This window comes from Cervus canadensis, chromosome 24, assembly GCF_019320065.1.
Source record: "Cervus canadensis isolate Bull #8, Minnesota chromosome 24, ASM1932006v1, whole genome shotgun sequence".
Classification (NCBI taxonomy): domain Eukaryota; kingdom Metazoa; phylum Chordata; class Mammalia; order Artiodactyla; family Cervidae; genus Cervus; species Cervus canadensis.
Window position 1 is genome coordinate 9,066,063 of NC_057409.1, and position 18,581 is coordinate 9,084,643.

General features: G+C 55.8%; 2 protein-coding genes across 10 annotated transcripts in view; both read right to left on the reverse strand.

Moving 5' to 3' along the window:
- CRYBG2 (crystallin beta-gamma domain containing 2) overlaps positions 1-9,751 on the reverse strand; it is a 30,414-nt gene extending 20,663 nt beyond the window's left edge. For 3 of the 5 annotated variants that reach the window (XR_006265194.1, XM_043445606.1, XM_043445605.1), the window contains exons 1-3: positions 8,515-9,751; positions 6,503-6,572; positions 4,137-4,876 (exon numbers count right to left, since the gene is read on the reverse strand). Coding sequence is in view for 3 of the 5 variants with exons in the window: in XM_043445606.1 (XP_043301541.1) it covers positions 4,137-4,876; positions 6,503-6,572; positions 8,515-8,630 (926 nt within the window). In the remaining 2 variants the exon portion in view is untranslated. Of the gene's footprint in view, positions 1-2,777; positions 3,093-4,136; positions 4,877-6,502; positions 6,573-8,514 lie in introns of those variants that run through there. The other 2 variants (XM_043445607.1, XM_043445608.1) reach the window with 2 other exon arrangements.
- Positions 9,752-10,384: 633 nt separating this feature from the next.
- ZNF683 (zinc finger protein 683) lies at positions 10,385-18,115 on the reverse strand. 5 transcript variants are annotated; one of them, XM_043445952.1, is made up of 6 exons: positions 18,021-18,115; positions 16,995-17,119; positions 16,142-16,346; positions 14,144-14,832; positions 12,925-13,053; positions 10,385-11,754 (listed from the first exon to the last, which is right to left on the reverse strand). In XM_043445952.1, exons 2-6 carry the CDS (start codon positions 17,106-17,108, stop codon positions 11,446-11,448), a joined length of 1,446 nt encoding a protein of 481 aa, XP_043301887.1. In that variant the 5' UTR covers positions 17,109-17,119; positions 18,021-18,115; the 3' UTR covers positions 10,385-11,445. The 5 variants fall into 5 exon arrangements, with proteins under 5 accessions (XP_043301887.1, XP_043301890.1, XP_043301889.1 ...); XM_043445955.1 differs by having other exon boundaries at positions 16,995-17,122; positions 18,021-18,102; XM_043445954.1 differs by lacking the exon at positions 18,021-18,115 and adding an exon at positions 17,623-17,912.
- Between the last annotated feature and the right edge of the window lie 466 nt (positions 18,116-18,581).

The window sequence follows — 18,581 nt, forward strand, 5'->3', positions numbered from 1 at the left end:
TGAGTAGGACAATCCTATTCTCAGGCCTCAAGAACCCAAGAGATCAGCCTGTTTTGCGCCAGCCTCAGTACTGGCCTGTCTTCAGCTCCTCCTCTCTGTGAGGCAGCCCCCAGACCATCATAGGGGCCCTTAAGGCCGGAAATGGACCCGTGCCCCCAATTGCCCTCCCCCTTTCTCCATTTCCCTCCCTCCTGAGAGGCTGATGGAACCCAGTACTTTGACCCTGTCTTGTGGCCCCAGAAGTGACTCAGGTTTTATGAGGGACAGAGCTGAACGGGGCTGAGGCCCAGGGAAGCCTGACCTGACTCGGGGACCACTGGTGGCTGTGACAGCATGTGGCCTGGTCCAGGATGGGCTCTGAGTGGCCCCAGGAAAGTCTTGTGTAGGAGGGAGGGGAGGGGCTGGGAGGGATGACCAATTCTTTCCCCAGGCCAGAATTCCTGACAGCTATACACTCAGACACCTGAGGGTCTGGATTGTAGCCCTTCCCTAAGGCCCAGCCCTCTCCCCTGTCCTTACTGAGGAGCTCTTTTTCTTCCAACAGAACCTCTGTCCTCCTGGCTGGTACTAATGATAACAACGATCATTCGCTGAGATTCACCATCCATGATGGCAGTGACAGTAGGGGGCAAAGCCTGGGTTCTAAGCCCTGTATTCATTCCTTCACTCATTCATTCAGTGTTCATGGTGTTAGGTGATGTGCTGGGTTCTGGTTGCATGCGTGCGTGCTCAGTCATTTCAGTCGTGTCCCACTCTTTGTGTGACCCTGTGGACTGCAGCCCACCAGGCTCCTCTGTCTATGGAATTCTCCAGGCAAGAGTACTGGAGTGAGTTGCTGTTTCCTCCTCCAGGGGATCTTTCTGACCCAGGGATGAAACCCGTGCCTCCTGCATCTCCTGAATTGCAGGTTGATTCTTTACTGTTGAGCCCCTGGGGAGGTAGCCCCCGGTCCTGGTTAGGTTCATCCAAAGCCAATTTCTCTTGAAAGTGGTATTCCCGGAGTTCAGGGGTCAAAGAATTAGACATAAAAACAGGAACCACATTTGCAAGGCCTCCATAGGCTTTGGCAAAGCCACAGGAGAGTGGAAGAGGAAGCCATTGATAATCGTATCAGATATGTCTGTTACCTCCCAATAATCAGAATTCTATGCCTCTCTGAACCCAGCCCCCAGACAACACCCCTGATAGTCATTCCACAAGCATGTAGTCATTTGTTTCTGCCTGCATACCTCTAGGGACAGGGAGGTCGCAATTTAACAGCTGACCTGTCCCATCCCTGAATAGTCATGATAGCTAGAATGTTCTTCACACTATGCAGGAATCTGCCTGCCTATAGATCCCCTGACCCCGTTTTGCCCTTCCTCTGAAGACACACCTCAAAACCCCAGGAGGCCTCTCCTAGGCCAGCCGAAATGCCCAATTTCAGAGCCCTCTCTTCTTCCAGGCCCTGGACCAGCCGGGTCACCTGTGACTTCCAGATCAGGTGTGTGGGGCTGGGGAAGGGAGCAGCTATGGAGGGGGGCCGGGGGAGTGTGGGAAAGAACCTTGTCTAACTCAACAAGGCCTGGATTCTCCCTGCTTACCTGTGAGTCACCCCCAAACTAGGCCAAACCAGCCCACAGGCCCACAAGCACATGCTGTGTCACACACAGGCACACACCAACGCACAGGCACAAACACACAGACACTTACCCCTGCACACACAGGCAGAACCACAGAGTCAGACATAGGTACTCAGGGACGTACACCCAGGGACACAGCAGACACATGATTCACACAGACGCGGAAACCCACAAGCATAATGACACGTGCACACACATGCACACACACACACACAGTCAGTTCACAGTCTCCAGCCCTTCTCCCCTTGAAATTAACCTTCACTGGAACAGACACACACACCCGGATGCATGCACATCTTACATATTCGGCCCCGATCACGTCGTGCCTCCCCACACCCTCCCCATATTTGCCAGTCCTGGCCCAGGGAACCCTGCCCTAGGAAGGGAGCACAGAGAAGAAATCACACCCCTGGAGGTCCACTTCCATTCCCTCTGAGCCCTCACCTCCTGCAAACCTGTCATTATCCACCCGTGCCCAAAATAGTCAGGGAGTGGCAGATGGAGTCCCCCAGCCAAACCTACTGCCCCTTCCTTTCCCCTCGCCAAGGCCTGCCTCCTCCACCCACCCTCCCTCTCTCTGTAGCCCTTCTCCCCCCGCTGCCCCCCCCCACACTTCAGGGTCTGCTTTAGACCCTGCATTAGCTCATCTGTTTTGAACTGACTCTTCTAGGATCATTGTAAGCTTTCTCAAGGTAGAGTTCTGCCTACCATGATGGAAAATTGATGTTGGTTAAAAAGAAAGAATTAGTTATTCGGTGAAGGGAAAAGGGAAAAAAAAATAGGGGGAGCATTTATTATCCTCTGTGCATAATCAGGGATTCTTATTCAACCTTCCCCACCGAGCAGATCCCTGAGCCAGCCTGGGTCGCACACATCCCTCTTCCTCATCACAGGATCATTAATTATCCTGACTCCAGCGCAGAGGCTTGGGCATCCCTGGCATTGCCTCTGCTGCCACAGTGCTTCCAAGTGTGGGTCCCCGCGCAGACAGTGAGTAGATTTCCCCCCACGTGGTCGCAGGAAGAAATCCCAGGTCACAGGAAGCTCTGTACAACAACCACCCTCACCCCCACTCCCGGCACGGGGCCCCTGATGCCTCCATGAGAGGCGGGAGAGAGGGGTGTTTAGAGCATGGGTGCAGGTGTGCATGCTCACTTGCTCCAGTCGCGTCTGTCTCTTTATGACCCACGGACTGTAGCCCACCAGCCTCCGCTGTCCATGGGGTTTCCCAGGCAAGAACACTGGAGTGGTTGCCATTCCCTTCTCCAGGGGAATCTTCCCAACGCAGGATCGAACCCGTGTCTCCTGCATTGCAGGCAGAGTTTTTTAACCGCTGAGCCACCAGGGAAACCCTAGAACACAGGTACCTGGGTTCAAATTCTTGCCCCTTCACTTTCTGGTTGACTTAGAGCAGGTGATGAAACCTGTCTGAACCTTAGTTTCCCGTCTGTCATTGGGGTGAGAGGGTGGAGAACAGGATTAGTCCTACTTTATGGGGCTGCTGTGAGGATTAAATAGAATTATGCTCAGAAAAGGAACTATAGGTGACAACCACCACCATCATCAGTAGGAACTTTTCAGAATGCTGTCTGAGGCCCAGGATGTCCTTCCAAGTGGTTCTAGAGGGGTCTCAAGTTCACCCTGTTGTCAGTGAGTTTTACAGGACCCATCCTCCTTTCTCTGAGACCACCAGGCAGATTCAGGAGAATCATTTCAACACAAATTAAAAACCAAGGTTTAAAAAGAAAAATCGAGGCTTAGCAATGTTATGTGGCAGCCTGGATGGGAGGGGAGTCTGGGGAGAATGGATCCATGTTTATGTATGGCTGAGTCCCTTTGCTGTCCACCTGAAACTATTACAACATTGTTAATCGGCTATACTCCAATACAAAATTAAAAGGTTAAAAAAAAAAAAAAAACCCGAGGCTTGGGAACCTCAGCGCCTGTTCACCAACACAGGGCCAGGTGGGGTAATTATTGCTGCGACTGAAGCGTTATTAATAAGCATCCCAGCTGTCTTGGTTGCCCTACTCTCTAGAGTTCAAAGTGTCTCCCTGTAACCTCCTCCTCCTCCATCTCCAGTGACCAAATCAACTTGACGACTCAAGGCCCAGAGATGTTAAGCAACTCGCCCCAGGACATCCAGTACCGCCTGAGAGTTCTCGTCTCAGGCTGAGAAAGTGGTCTCCAGAACAGAGGAGCTGGGGAAGGTGTTGCTGGGGATAAGGTGACCCTCCCCATACTCTCTGTGACAGGATATCCCCCTCCCCAGGTGAACAGAGGAGGAGAGCAAAACTGGGTCCCCAGAGGTAGCCTGTGGGCACACATGGGGTTGGGGGGCAGGCAACAGAGGGCAGAGATGGGAAGGGGAGGGGATGGCAGAGTCAGCTTATGCCCGGGAGAACTGAATGAATGGTTTAGAGAAGCCTGGAGACGAGATAGAGACCCGGGAGGGGGTGGCCAGGTCAGTTTCCCCCTCCCCCGCCGCCCCACGTGGGGGTGAAATCTACTCACCGTCTGTGCGGGGACCCAGGCGTCCGGCCGGCCAGGAGCTCCTGCCGCTGGGCCGTGCTCCCCTGATGTGGTGGGGCTCGGAGCTGGGGTTCCTGAGGCGGGTCAGCTAGGCACCCTGTGATGGGGCGGGGCCCCTGGGGAGGCTCCTGCCAGCCTCTGGATTCCTCAGGGCCGCAGGGGTGGGGAGCTGGTTGGGCCGGTTTGGGCTCTTCAGTCTCCTCCCCAGGTGCTTGCTCACGCCCCTGCAGGCTGACAGTGATGCGGTAGTAGCGGGTCCTCCTGGCAGAGGGACGCTCATGTAGGGTCTGGGCTGGCTCTGGCAGGGCTGGCCCTGGGCTGGTAGGCTCGCCCTTTGCCCCCTCTGCCCTGGGGCAGGACGCTGGGTGGGGCAGCACGTCTTCCAGGTTGCTGGGTGCCTTGGGCCACAGAGGAAACCCCCGGGCTGAGTGTGGGGGTTGCCAGCAGGTGTGGCCCGGAGATCCTTGTTCCAAATGTCCAGGCGCCGGCGGTGGGCCTGAGGGACCCCTGGCTCCAGCAGGCTCTCCTGAGGTCACTGCTGGTGCCAGGCTGTCTTGCCCCATGGAGGCATAGTTGGCCAGGTCAGAGGCGCTGCCTACAGCAGGTCTCTGGAGGCGCCCCAGAGGCTCCGCCGGCCCCCCTGCGCTGTGTCGTCGCTTCCAAAGCCAGGAGCCAAGGCTCCCTGCCCGAAGGTCCAACTCTGAGCGGCTCTGGGCTTGGGCCTGAGGGAAAGCAGAAGCAGAGACCTGATGACGGCCTCTCTGCCTGCCCCCTGGGTACCCCCTGACACCTCTGGCTGCCCTCCTTGGCACAGGAGAAGCTGAACAGAGGTCTGACACCAAGCGGAGCTGCCCTACGGAGAGGCTGCCAGCACCACAAGAGCTGAATAAAGAGGCAGAACTCTGGAAAGTTCCTTCGGCATTTATCTCACCCCTTCCCATTCTACGTACGAGACGCCGACATGACCAAGGTCGCACAGTGAGGGTTCCTGACTCTCAGGCCAACTGCTGGTTTCCCAGGAGTCCACTAACTTCTGGCCCTTTGATACCAGCTGCCCTGGGGATTAGGACCTGTGTGGGCATGCCTGCCACAACGCCCCTGGCTTCTGCCCACTCCAGGCTCCCAGAGCCTGCAACCGCCTCTCCAATACCCTCCCAGCCTGAGTGTTCCAAACACACCTAAAGGAGGTATCGGGTATAGAGATGTTCTTGGGACAAGAGGAAGCCAGGGGAGAGGGTTCCCCTAAAAGTGGGACAACCCTGACTTCTGTCTGCTGTCTTCCCCTGGGGCCCAGCCTAGCTGTGGGGCGTGAGGGGAGAGGGTTCAGGACCACAGACCCAAATAGACACTGTCCCCCAAATGCCAGTCTTCAGGGATGGATTTGTCCTTGGCAACAGAGGAGCCAAATCTAGGGTGAAATTCCTTCTTAGCAGGGTGCCTTAACCCCAAATGCCTTATTTTACACATCTATGAAATAGATGCAGTCTCTCACTCCCCAGGAGCTGAAAATCTCAAGAAACAGGAAGGTTGGATGATTAACCTGGGAGTCTGGAGCAAGGCAACCTGGGCTTGATTCTCAGCACAGTTACTTTCTAGCTGCAATACCTCTTGCATGTTAGTTTCCCCATGTGTAAAATGAGCATGATAATAATAGTATCTGCTTCCTGGGAGTGCTGAGAATATTGTATGAGATAATCCATGCAGGGTACCCAGCAGTACTCAGTTAAACGCTAGCAATCACTGATGATGTTCAGGATCACAGAGAGACACATGGCTGCTTGAGCCATCTCTAGAGGAAGCCCTCTGCTCCTCCAGGGGATGGAGGGTGGGGGACCTTGCCTCTGTCCAATCCATGGCTCAGGTCCCCGCTGAGGATGGGGAAACTGTGGCCAGAAGGTTAAGCCACTGGCCCAGCGTCACCCCTGGGGGCCATGCCAGGATGTGGGAAAAGGGAGTCAAAGATGGGGAAGGTCAAGTTAAAAGGAGGGAGTGTGGAAAATGGGGTCCTGAGAACACGTACTGCCCCTCCATGCCTCCTCCAGGGGCCCTGACATTAGGAAGCTGTTTCCTGAGCATCTGGGCCCCATGCTGGATGTCCTACATCTGATACCTTAATTCTCACAACAGCCCTGAGAAGTATGATTGTCCCCATTTTCCAGATGGGGAAGCTGAGGTTCAGAAGTGAGGAGTGATCTGCCCAGGGTCACAGAGTGAATCCCTGGCAGAGGAGGTAGGAGAGAACTGCAGTTGCCTAACTTGTAAGTCAGGGTTCTCAGGGCCAGCCCAGCCCAGCCCAAGAGCTTCTGCTCCCCTCCCCTCCCCTCCCCAACCCTAGGATTCTCTCCTACCTTGAGGCTGACTTTGCTGGTGCTGCCCTGGCCCTGGGCCAGGTCAGGGCAGCTCTGGCCACCCCAGGGCCTGGGAAGGAAGCACAGGGGAAGGAGTGAAGTAGGCTCCTTGTCTCCTGCCCCAGACTGGACCTGATGGCCCTTGTCTCTAAGGGCCCCCGCAGGCAGGATGAGCACCTGAAGTCTTGGGAGGCAGGGGAGGTCAATGCACAGCCTTCTCTCTGCCCCCTCCCCCACCTGTCCACTCCAGCCCCAGGGACAGAGAGAAAGGGATGGGCCTGGAACAATATGGGGACTAGGCCTATATCAGGACCAGAATACAGAAAAAGGACAGTACCCTAGTAATTCAAAAGCTTGCCATTTGCTGAGGCCCACCCTATGCAGGTTTAGGGTTAATCCCCTTAGCCTCACAATAATCCTAAAGGGTAGATAGCAGTGTCCTCATTTTTCAGATAAGGAAACTGAGGTCCAGAGTGGAAAGTCACACAGCTAGTGGAGTTAAGACACTAGGATGGATGGTCTCACTCCAAAGCCTGGCTGGGCATCACCCCTCTAACAGGGGCAAGAAGAGGAAGGGCCTTGGCTGCCCGCTCCGTGCACTCTGCCCCGTGCACTCCAGGCAATCAGCAGGGATCAGGGGCCTGTCCCTCTGTGCCAGAGTCCCATTCCCACGGCCAGTGAGAACCAAGTCCAAGTGCACACATGGGATGTATCATCAGGCTGGCCCCAGGAGCATGCGTAGTCCCTACCCGGCCCTCCCTCTCCCTGACTCACCTACAACCCTGCCTCCTCTCAAGCGGAGAAAGAAAGGGAGGAACAGTGCCATCTGGGCCTACAGGGCAAGTTCCTGCCAGATGGGGTAAAAGGAGGGGGTGTGTCTTCCAGGCTGGGCGCTGGCAGGGTGTGGGCACCCCCGGGCACCCAAGCTTCCAGGTTCAGGGTGGCTAGACCCTATTGTCCCTGCTCTCTTTGGTGTGAGAGCAGCACAAACCCCTTCCCTCACCCTGGGCTCAACCAGGCCTCCACTCCTCACAGGGCAGGCCGGAGACAGCTACGTCATGATAAGGTCAGAACTGCGCAGACACTCGGTGCCTGTGATCACTCCTGACGTTCTTTGCAGACATTGGGCCTGTGAGCTCCTGGGGTCCTCTTCTCTATCCCCCTCTCAGCCATTCAGTCTGGCAATCCATACAGCCTTTTCTCTGCCTCTCACACATCAGCTACTGGTGAACTGGCTAAGAGATGTGTAGCAATTTGTTCAAGCTCATGTGGCCAGTGGCCTCTAGGGTTAGGACAGAACTCTGGCCCCCTTGCTTGAGTTCTGAAATCTCTCAAGGCAACAAAGCAGCCCAGGGCTTCAGGCTGTGGGCCCTGGAGTCAGACTGCAGAAGTCTGTGTCCCAGCCCCACCAGTTCCGAGCTGTGTGAGTGGAGAGGTGACATCATGTCTCTGAACCTCCATTTCCGTATCTGACTCACACAAAATACCTGCCTGGTACAGCTGCTGGGAGGATTAAATGAGATAATCCAGGAAAAGCATCAAGCAAGTGGCAAATAAGTTTATTGTTAATACAATCTAGGAAGATGGGGGAAAGCCTCTTCATGTCATGAAAGGGCAAATACAGTGCAGTCTAAGCCAACTCAGGAGTCTGTCATACTCATGACAAAGTGACATGAAGACCAGAGTTAAACTGGCCTGTGATGAGAGAATCAAAGTCCACAGGGGCAGGAGGTGCCACTGTATTTGCCTTTCAATTATCTTCAGAGAGGAAATCAGGAGTTCCCTGGCCACCCGCCAGACTTAGGAAACTGCAAAATTGTTGTAAAGATTTTAAAAAGTACAGGGATTTTATAAAGTCCACATACCCCAAATCGTAGTACACGGGTCGGTATATATTAATGCTCCCAGTCACTCAGACAAGCTTACTCGAACATCCACTGCACACTCCAAGACACACATCCACACCCTCAGGCCCAGGAGCGCCCGGGGCGCCCCTCCTCCAAACCCCTCACCTATCCCGGGATCTGGCCTCCTCCGGGGTCCGCTTCCCCTTGCGCTCCCTCCGGACCCTTAGCCCGGCCAGGCGGCGAGCCAGGCGGGCCCCTAGGCCCCCGCGCCGCTCGGCCATGGCGAGGGCAAGGTCCCCGGCACTGACTGCTCCGGGGCCGCGGGGGCCACCGGATCCCGCTCATTTGCAGAGATACGCCTCCTCCGGCCCGCCCCCCCTGAGCAAACAGCGCCCAGCCCGAAGTCCGTGTGGGCGGGGGAGTGGGACCGATCCACATACTGCCCAAGCTCCAGGGCTAGGGGCTGCGCTCTGCAGGGGTCGTCTCCACCCCGCCCACCCCCTCTCCCCCCGATCCTCTCCCGCACCCCTGCCCCGCTCCCGGGGACCCAGCTCCTGGCCCTGGCCGCGCTACGTCTTTAGGCCTCCGGAAGCGCCACGGGACCCACTGGTCAGGGTGCTGGAAGACCTCAAGTTGGGCCTGCACAAGGTGGGCGGGAAAACAGGGCCAGGAGGGTAGACCGAGCCCAGGGTCTTTCCAGCGCCCCCGCCCCAGAGGAGGGGCTAGAATGCAAGGGCGGAGCCAGGGGCGGGAATGGGCGTGGTCTTGGGGTTGCCTAGCCAGAGTGGTTGGCTTGTTGGGCGGGGCCAAACGGTTGATCGAGTGGGTTTAGAACCTAGTCCGTGATTATTGGTGGGGACCGAAGCCAACCGTGCCCTCGCCCTGCTGGTGAGACTGCCCAATGAGAGTGAGTTCTCTCTCTTGGTCCTGCAGACCCTAGGGCACAGCGAAAATCTCGTCCAGTACCCTGGTGGGGAAGCCAATCTGAAACCCACAGGTATGCCCCCTGCTGGAAGTTGGCCAGCTATTAATATTTATGACCGTAGACTGCCAGGCTCCTCTGTCCATGGAGTTTTCCAGGCAAGAATACTGGAGTGGTTTGCCATTCCCTTCTCCAGGGAATCTTCCCAACCCAGGGATCGAACCTGGGTCTCCCACATTGCAGGCAGATTCTTTACCATCTGAGGCACCAAGGAAGCCCAATAATAATTATTTAATAATTAAAAAACTGGCTTAGAACATAACATTCAAAAAACTAATATGGCATCCATGATCTTCATGGCATGATTTCATGGCAAACAGAAGGGGAAAAAGTGGAAGCAGTGACAGATTTTCTTTTCTTGGGTTCCAAAATCACTGTTGGGCTTCCTAGGTGGCGCTAGGGGTAAAGAACCCGCCTGTCAATGCAGGAGAAATAAGATCCTTGGGTTGGAGAGATCCCCTGGAGGAAGAAATGGCAACCCACTCCAGTATTCTTGCCTGGAGAATCCCATGGACAGAGGAACCTGGCAGACTACAGTCCATAAGTCGCAAAGAGTTGGACAAGACTGAAGAGACTTAACATGCACGCAAAATCGCTGCTGATGGTGACTGCGGTCATGAAATTAAAAGATGCTAGCTCCTTGGAAGGAAACCTATGACAAACCTAGAAAGCGTGTTAAAAAGCAAAGACATCACTTTGCTGATAAAGTTCTATATAATCAAAGCTATGGTTTTTCCAGTAGTCATGTAGGATATGAGAGTTAGACCATAAAGCAGGCTGAGCACCAAAGAATTGATGCTTTTGAATTGTGGTGCTGGAGAAGACTCTTGAGAGTCCCTTGGACTGGGAAATCAAACCAGTCAATCCTATAGGAAATCAACCTTGAATATTCACTGGAAGGACTGATGCTGAAGCTGAAGCTCCAATACTTTGATCACCTGATATAAAGAGCCGACTCATTGGGAAAAAAAAAAAACCCTAATGCTGGGAAAGACTGAGGGCAAGAAAAGAAGGGGACGACAGAGGATGAGATGGTTAGATAGCATCACTGACTTAATGGACATGAATTTGAGCAAACTCCAGGAGATAGTGAAGGACAGGGAAGCTTGGTGTACTGCAGTCCACGGGGTTGCAAAAAGTCAGACTTGACTTAGTGATTGAACAACAACAAATTATTACTTAATAATAGCTACTGTTGTGATTATAACCTGGGCTTCCTATACCCCCAAAGGGCAGTACCCTTTCCCATCTAATGCTACCACTCTTTCGGGGGGAGGGCACACTTCACACACTTGAGGGGGTCCTCTGGGACTCCAAGGAGAAAGACCATCAGGAGGGCCCTAGTTCCCAGGTTCTCTCTGCCAGTTCTTCCCTACCTGTGGTCCTTGTAGGGCCTCTACCCCTTCCCCAAGCTTGGTACCCCCTTAGCTCTTTGTCCTCTGGGATGACTAGTCCTTGACACACAGGGGGACATCTTGCTTCTGGGTCATGAGTGGACCCTGACATCCCTGTATTCCTGCCTCTCCCACAGGAGGCTCAGATCCTGGCATGTACAGAGGGAGATGAATGTGTCCCATCTGACCATGGCAGGGAGTACCAGCTGAGGGGGCACAGTGGCCTCTAGGAACTGAGAGACAAGGAGGTTGTGGGAAGCAGCAGACATCTGGGCAGGTGCTGGTTCAGAAAAGAGTGCCCTGTGCTCAGCACCACAGCACCACAGTCTGCACCCTGCAGAGACCTGGAAGGCTGAACTGTCCATCGGCGAGCTGAGATGGAGGGCCTGGCCCCAGATAGGTCCCAGAGAGTGGAACTCAAACCCAGCCAGAGGTAGATGGCTGCAGGCACCCCCCAACGCACACACACACACACACACACACACACACACACACACACACACACACACACACACACACACACGGTGGGCAGCACAGTCTCTTCCTGGCTGTATCCCATGACCTGCCAGGTGGAGTGGTACGTGAAGTCTGACAAATACACTCTGACCTCCCCCTGCACTATTGAAGCTCAGGAGGCCTCAATTCATCGTAGAGAAAATCCTTTCATTGCTCTGCCCCTGCCCCCTCCCCAGGGCAGACCTGGCACCCTGGCTTAGGCCCTTACTTGCCCCGGGATGCTGAGGACACCTTGACCTTGTCCACGTCCCAGTCCATCTGCCTCTCTGATGGCACTGCCAGAAGATCTAGGGCCCCCTGGTGCCAGCGGGCAAGGTAGGTGAGAGATGCCAGGGGCAGGTGGGTGTGAGCCAGACCGCAGGGCCGTGGGGCATGCAGACGAAGGTGCAGTTTCAGATGAACGAGCTGGGTGAAGCGACTTGGGCAGACACTGCACTGGAAAGGCCGCGCCCCCGAGTGCAGGCGCAGGTGGGTCTTGAGGTTGCTGGAGCTGCTGAAGCGCTTGTGACACATCTGATGGGAATGGGCACTGGTATCAGCTCTGCCTGCCTGGTTCACCCAGGATCTCTGCTCCCCCCTCCCCATCTTGAAACCACCCCCACCCCCCCTACCACCACCTCCCTGTGATGCAGGCCTGGAAGCTTTCCCCCATGATTCCTCCCTGGGACCACGGTATCTGGCACATTGGAGCCAGGCAGACTGGGTTAGTACCCTGGTTCTTCTACTCCCTGCATGACCTTGTGCAGGAGACATGACCTTGTACTCTGAGCCTTGCTCTCTTGATGGCTGACATGAGACTATTAATACCTAAGCTCGTAGGCATGGAGGACTGAATGAGATAATCACACAGAACCCTTAAGCGTGGGGCTGAGGCTTCGGTGCATGTAATTAACATTTACTGGGAGCTGCCGCGTGCCACGGAGAAGGCAATGGCACCCCACTCCAGTACTCTTGCCTGGAAAATCCCATGGACGGCGGAGTCTGGTGGGCTGCCGTCTGTGGGATCGCACAGAGTCGGACACGACTGAAGTGATTTAGCAGCAGCAGCAGCAGCAGCTGCATGCCAGGAGTTGGTCTTATGTAGTCTTCTCCAGGACTGGAGAATCGGGACTAAGCACTACTTCTATATTAACAGGGAACACACAGAGACTTAGAGGAGTGAGGCCAGTAGCCAAAGCTCACACAGCAAATTGGAGGCAGGGCTAAGATTTGAACCCAGGTAGCCTAGACTGTCATCATTATGCTGCTTTTGTTTCTGCCTCTGTAAAACAGGGAAATACTTCTGGCCCTTCCGAACTCCCTGGAGACATGGTGAAGCTCAAAGAGGGAGGGAGCTAACACTGAGCTGATGTTATCACTAGTGTTCATAGACTTTGCACACACACTAGCATTAACTCCTCCGACTATGCTGGGAAGTGGCCAAGGGGTGTCCGCTCCCCAGGACCTCCAACTTCATTCTTTTCCACTCCCAGACATATATCTCTATTCTCCCCTCCAGGCCCAGGGAGTGTCCTCCAATAGTGCACCCTGGCCATTCCGTTCCCCTCCCTCCCCCCCAGCCCTTGCCTCCTGCCCAGCTCCATTTGCTCAGGATGGTGGAGGAACGGAGGCCACAGGTGCCATCCCCCAGGGGCCTAGAACTCCTCCCCAGCCTGCAGGAGGACAGGGGGTGGAGGGTCTCACCGGGCACTCGTGGGGCCGCTCCCCAGTATGCACCAGGTGGTGCTTCTGCAGGTGGGCAAGCTGGGTGAAGCTCTTCTGGCACAGGGCGCACTGGAATGGGCGTTCCCCGCTGTGCACACGCAGATGGACCTGAGCCAGGTGTGGGAGAAATGCTGTCAACCGCCCAGACCCCCCATCAGGGCCAGGGATCCTCTTTAAATCTCTACCCTCATCCCCGCAGGACCCCTTTTTGGCATCAAGGCCTTTCAATCCCCCTGCCTCTGTATCACCTCCCTGAAGGCCAATCTACCATTCTCCAGGCTCCCCTCGCGCTCTCTGCTGCCCTGCTGGAGGGAAGATGGAGATGGCCAAGGTCAACAGGCCAGGTAAGGGGTACCCCATGTGTACCCCCTTAGATATATATCTTGTGCAGTGCTTCTCAAAGTGTGGTCCACAGACCAGCAGCATCAGCATCACCTGGGAGAGTGTTAGAAAGGCAGACTCTCAGGCCCCACCCGCAGACCAGCTGAACAGAAATCTCTGGGGCTGGGGCTTAGGGCAGGCCGAGGGCTGGGGCCAGCTCTCCAGGTGGTTTGAGGCTCATTAACGTTTAAGAACTCATGCCCTAGGGGATGCAGAAGATCTGTTCTCCAACAATCAGTAAATTTTCCTCTATTTCAGCAGGTGCCAACTTGCCCCTAACGTCAGATCTTGGCCGATAGAGAGATACGTCCATGGTCTCCCCCTTCTGGAAGATGCCTATAATGACGCCTACTGCACACTGCTGTTGTGTTGGATCCCAATTGAAAAAGGCTAGTTGTCAGGTCTAGATTCACTAAAATTCACCTGTTCCCCGACCTGACCTTTAAATAAATAAACAAGAGGAGGATTACCAGGGAATCAGAGAGGATGACTCTTCAAGCAAGAACTTTGCCCTAGATGTTGAGAGACTCAGATGGAGACCTGGCTGCACCCTTAAATCAAGGTAACCTTGGAAACATCTTTCCTCGGATTCTCTATTTTTAGTTGAAATGAGACGATCTCATGGACAGTCTTTGGTGTGGAGAGGACTCCTCTCTACAGATGTGAAACTGCGAGGCCGAATGAACCAGCCAAGGTCACAGGCCCTAGAGGTTGCCCTGGAGTTCCCCCTGCCCCAGGTCCTTGATTCTAGAAGCAGGACGGGAAGGGGTCATCGAAGGATGCCCGGTGGGAGCCCTGGGGGCCTGGAGGCAGATACCTTGAGGTTGGAGAGCTGCCCGAAGCTCTTACTGCACACGTTGCACTCGTACAGGATTCTGCCGTTCTCTTTCTTCAGCGGGTAAGGCAGTGCTGCGGAGCCAGCCTGGGGGCCCAGCGGGGCCCGCTTTCCTGCAGCCACCCTGCCAGCCCGCTCCGGTCCCGTGGAGTAGGTCCTGGCAGCGGCAGGGCCCGGATTCCGACTCTGGGAGGGTTGGGTTTGGCCGGAGTCTTGACAGGCCCCTGGGTAGGGGCGCAGGGTCTCCCCCCAGGTGCTGGGGTGCTCAGGCTCATTGACGTTAATCAGCAAGCTGGGCACAGCCATGGTGGCATAAGGGGTGTCTTGGGGCAGCTTGAAGAGGGGGGGACACTGCACTGAAGGTAGGCCCCCACACGTGACCAGGTAAGGAGGGGGCAGGAAAAATGGGTAGGCAGGGTAGAATGGGCGGAAGTGGGAGGAGAGTTCTTTGGAGTTGGGTGGGGGTGTGGGGCAGGAGCAGAAAGCCAAGGGGCTCTTCTTATTTTGCCAAGAATTTAGGGAAGAACTGTTGGGAGGAGAGAAGGATGGGCAGGGGGACCCCTTGCCAGCTCTTTCTGTCTGGCTTCCCATCTTGTCCCTGCTCGGAGGACACTTGGCTGGGAGTTTCTCGCCATTGGAGGAGCTGGCAGGCGGCCTTGGTGGCAGGTGCCCTGAGCAGAAAAAGGAAGATGGTGAGGGCCACCCAGCCTGGGGTCAAGGTCAGCTCTGCACCTAAGCTGCCTGGCTCCAACCTGAGAGAGGACTGTAGCCTGCATGGCATCTCCTTTCTCTGGGCTTTCCTGGTCTGCCATCGCCCTTGCTGATAAAGAGGCTGGCATTTGTGCAGAGTGTAATCATTTCAGGGAGCGAAAATGACTCAAGAAGCCTATTAGACATGCAGGTAGAGAAGTCAGAAGGCCAGTTGGATGAATTGGTTTAGACATTAAAGGAGCAGCCTGAGCTGGAGACAAAATTTTGGATGCCACGGGCCCAAATGAGATCACATAAAGGATGGTCCTAGATCTGCTGTGTCGAAAACGGCAACCACCGTACACCTTTAAGTACAAAAACAAACAAACAAAAAAAAAAACAGCTTCTCATTTGTACTAGCCTCATTTAAAAGGCTCAGGTGTCAGATAGCACAAGTGTAGAACCTTTCTAGTATTGCAGGAAGTTTCAACAAACTGCTAAAGAGAACAGGAGAGAAGAGGGGAAGAATAGGAGAGAGGAGAGGAGGAGAAGGAGAAGGGATGAGGGGAGGGACAAGGAGGCAGCCCTGGACGGGATTCTTGAGCATGGGAAGACTCAGGAGGGTAAGTCAAGGAGCGCTAACAAGGGAGAGTGAGGTGCAACTTAAACTAGGAGTGAGATCAAGTAAAATACTAAATGTGCATCAATATTCAAAAGTAGATTGTCTGCTTGGATCCTCACTGATTCAGTCAACCAACTTTACTGGGCTGCGTTACTCTGTGCTGGACACAGCAGCATGGACCCTGCCCTCCAGGTTGAGATGCATAAGGAAATGGTGTACTGTAGGCAGTGATCGTGGAGGTATTGTGAAAGCAGAAACTGGCTTCTGTGATGTGCTCGAGGTCATAGAGCTAGAAGGGGCAGAACCACCCCCCGACTCCCTGCCTCCCAAGCAAGCTTCCTGCCTGGTAACACAGGCCCCTCTAGCTCAAGTGTTCTAGGCAGACAGAGCACCCACCCTCAACTCCTGGGACTGTGGCTACACCTCCACCAGATCCCACACCCATGCCTGAGAAAAACCACTGCCCACCTCCTCTGCTCAGATGTCACCACCTGAGAGTTCTACACAAGCCCAGGCCAGAGCTCCAGATCAAAATGTGGAAGTAGCATATACTTGAGGCTCTGTCCTCACCAGGGACCCTGGGTCTGCTCCGTCTCTCCTCCTCAAACCTAACGATACTCCCCCCACCTCTCACCTCCCCCAGGTGCGGCCCTGCGCCCTGGGCTTACGTGTGCTCAAAGCATCCTCTCTGAGACCCCGCGCGGCTGTTGCTGGGGTTGTCGACTGCAGGGCACACAGGTATAGGTCCAGGCCCTGGGGGCAGGCCAGCAGGGCAGATTTGGCTGGTGCCAGCTGCCATGGGCACAGCCAGCTGGCCCAGGACTGGCCATGAGGATCCACTGTGTCTGGATGTGGCTTGAAGGCTGGGAAGACCTGGTAGGCAGAGGGAAGGGGCTTGGGGGGTGGGGACCGGAAGTCCCCTGAGATGGTCCCACCCCTAGTTTGATTTCCAAAGGGGAAGGAGAAGCTAAGACCCACCCCCCCGCCCCCCCCCACACACACATACACTCACCTCTGTCATGTCCATCCCTCAGAGGGCTTCCCCTTCCCTCATCCACATTTCCTTTCCAAGGGACTTACATGTCCACCCCCAGGGTTGCCCTACCCCTGCCCCAGACCCCCCCACCCAGCCCTGTTCTTCCCTCCCACCCATCCTTCCTCACCACCCTCATCCCACTCTGTCTCAGACTATCTACCATGTTCTCAATGGATCCAAGGTGAACTTAAGAGATAAACCCCTCATGAAAGACTGTGTACCCCACAGGAGGGCCCTGAGTCTGCTCCAAGGCCCAGGCCCCAGTGGCACTGTCCCTTCTCATGTCCCACAGACAGTCTGGCCCTGGGGCATGGGAGCGGGTCTCTGGCACCTCTGAGGGAGCGTTCTTGTGAGGTGCTGGGGTAGAGGTGCTCAGGACCGGGAGAATCCAGGTCCCTTCAGATCCACCCCCCACCCCACTTCCTAACCTCTCCTCCTTCCAGAAGCATCCTGGGCTCAGAGATAGGACCGGAACCTCACCTTACCTGGCCATCTTGGCAGAGCTGGGAGTCCAGGTGGGGGGACAGAGAATCCCCTGTGCTTCCCAGGGGCTTGGTCTTGTGGCAACAACCCAGCTCTGGAGCGGGCTCCCCCTTCATGCCCCCGCCACCTGCTGGGAAGACAGGTCAGTCACAGGTGAGCAGTGAAGGTCCTCCAAATAGGAGCCTGACTTCCAGGGTCGGCTCTCCCAGGAAATCACTGTGTGACCTTGAGCCAGTCACTGCCTCTCCTGGCCTCAGTTTCTTTATCTGCAAAATGGGAGGGTTGGAGTGGCTGACGTGAAAGGACTCTCTCGGCACCGACAGTTAGAAGCCAATGACGCTCTCAAGTAGGGACAGGAAGAAGCAACTTCTGAGCAACAGCTGGATGGAGGCTGGCCAGTCAGAGGCGAAGCATAGAACTGGCCTGATCCCCATCCCTGGGGAAGACAGGAGGGAGAGAGGTCCTCATGGAGATGCTTCCAAGTGAGCTCAGAGATCTGAGGGAAACATTCCAGACCTCCTCGGGGGGCCGCAAGAAACTGAGAGTCTAGTGTCTTCTTTGCTGCGAGGGGCTGATGTCTCCACAACTCTATCAACCACAGGCTCCCCACCTACATCCTAGCTCACCTACCAGCTTTGGGGGGCAGCTGAGGGAGCCCCAGTGTCCTGCCACCCAGACTTCCCAGGCTCAGCTTCCTCAGCCGGGCTGGTCTGACTGGGCAAGTGCGCTCGGGGTTCCCCCGGTCCTGACTGGCTTGACAGGAAGCTGCGTGGTGACAGCCGTCTGCTCAATCAGCAGCTCGCTTCTCCGCTGGTCACTTCACTGAGGGTCGCACAGCCCCAAGGCTCCCCTCCATCTCCTCCCTTCGCCCTCTTCCCTCTGTAACCCCAGCGCCCCTCAGAGCCTGGCAGCCTTATGTGGGTGTCTCAGTCCTCCCGTCTCTTCTCCCTCTGCCCTGACTCCTCCCCACCTGCCGCAGGCCTCCAAACACCCCAGGAGGAGGCGCGGCCCCGTGCGAGGCTCTTCACCTGGTTCTGCAGACGTCGTCCTCTCTGGCTGGGGAAGGAAGCCGCTGGGCAGCCGGGCAGCCAGCCTCTCTGCCTGTGTCTGAGGCCCCGGTGGGTGTGAGAGGTGACAGGAAAGCGCTACATTTGAAGTTGCCACAAATAGGAAGAGGGGGGCTGGCAGGCAGGCAGGGGGCCCTGTGGGACCTGAGACGCCGGCGAGCCGCCCACCAGCCTTTGCCTACCTGAGGCCACGCTGCAGGAATTGGGGGCCACAGGAAACTGGGGCTACCGGAATTTCAGTGTGGGGGATGATGGAGTGGGGAGGAGCCTTAGCTGTGGCTCTCAGGGAACCCCGATGGCTGAGCAGGAGGGGGACGGAGCAGGGCTCAGAGACTGGAGCTGGGGTCCTTTGGGGAAGGGGGCCCAGCTGAGACAGGGACGGGTGGTTGGCAGGGAAGACAGCGACGGCAGTGGCACGGACAGGAACAGGCAGAGACAAAAGCAGGCAGCGTAGGAGGAAACAGAGAGAGGCAGCGGGGTGAGCAGGAATCTGATCTCGCACAGCAAAGGCCCCGGAGGTAG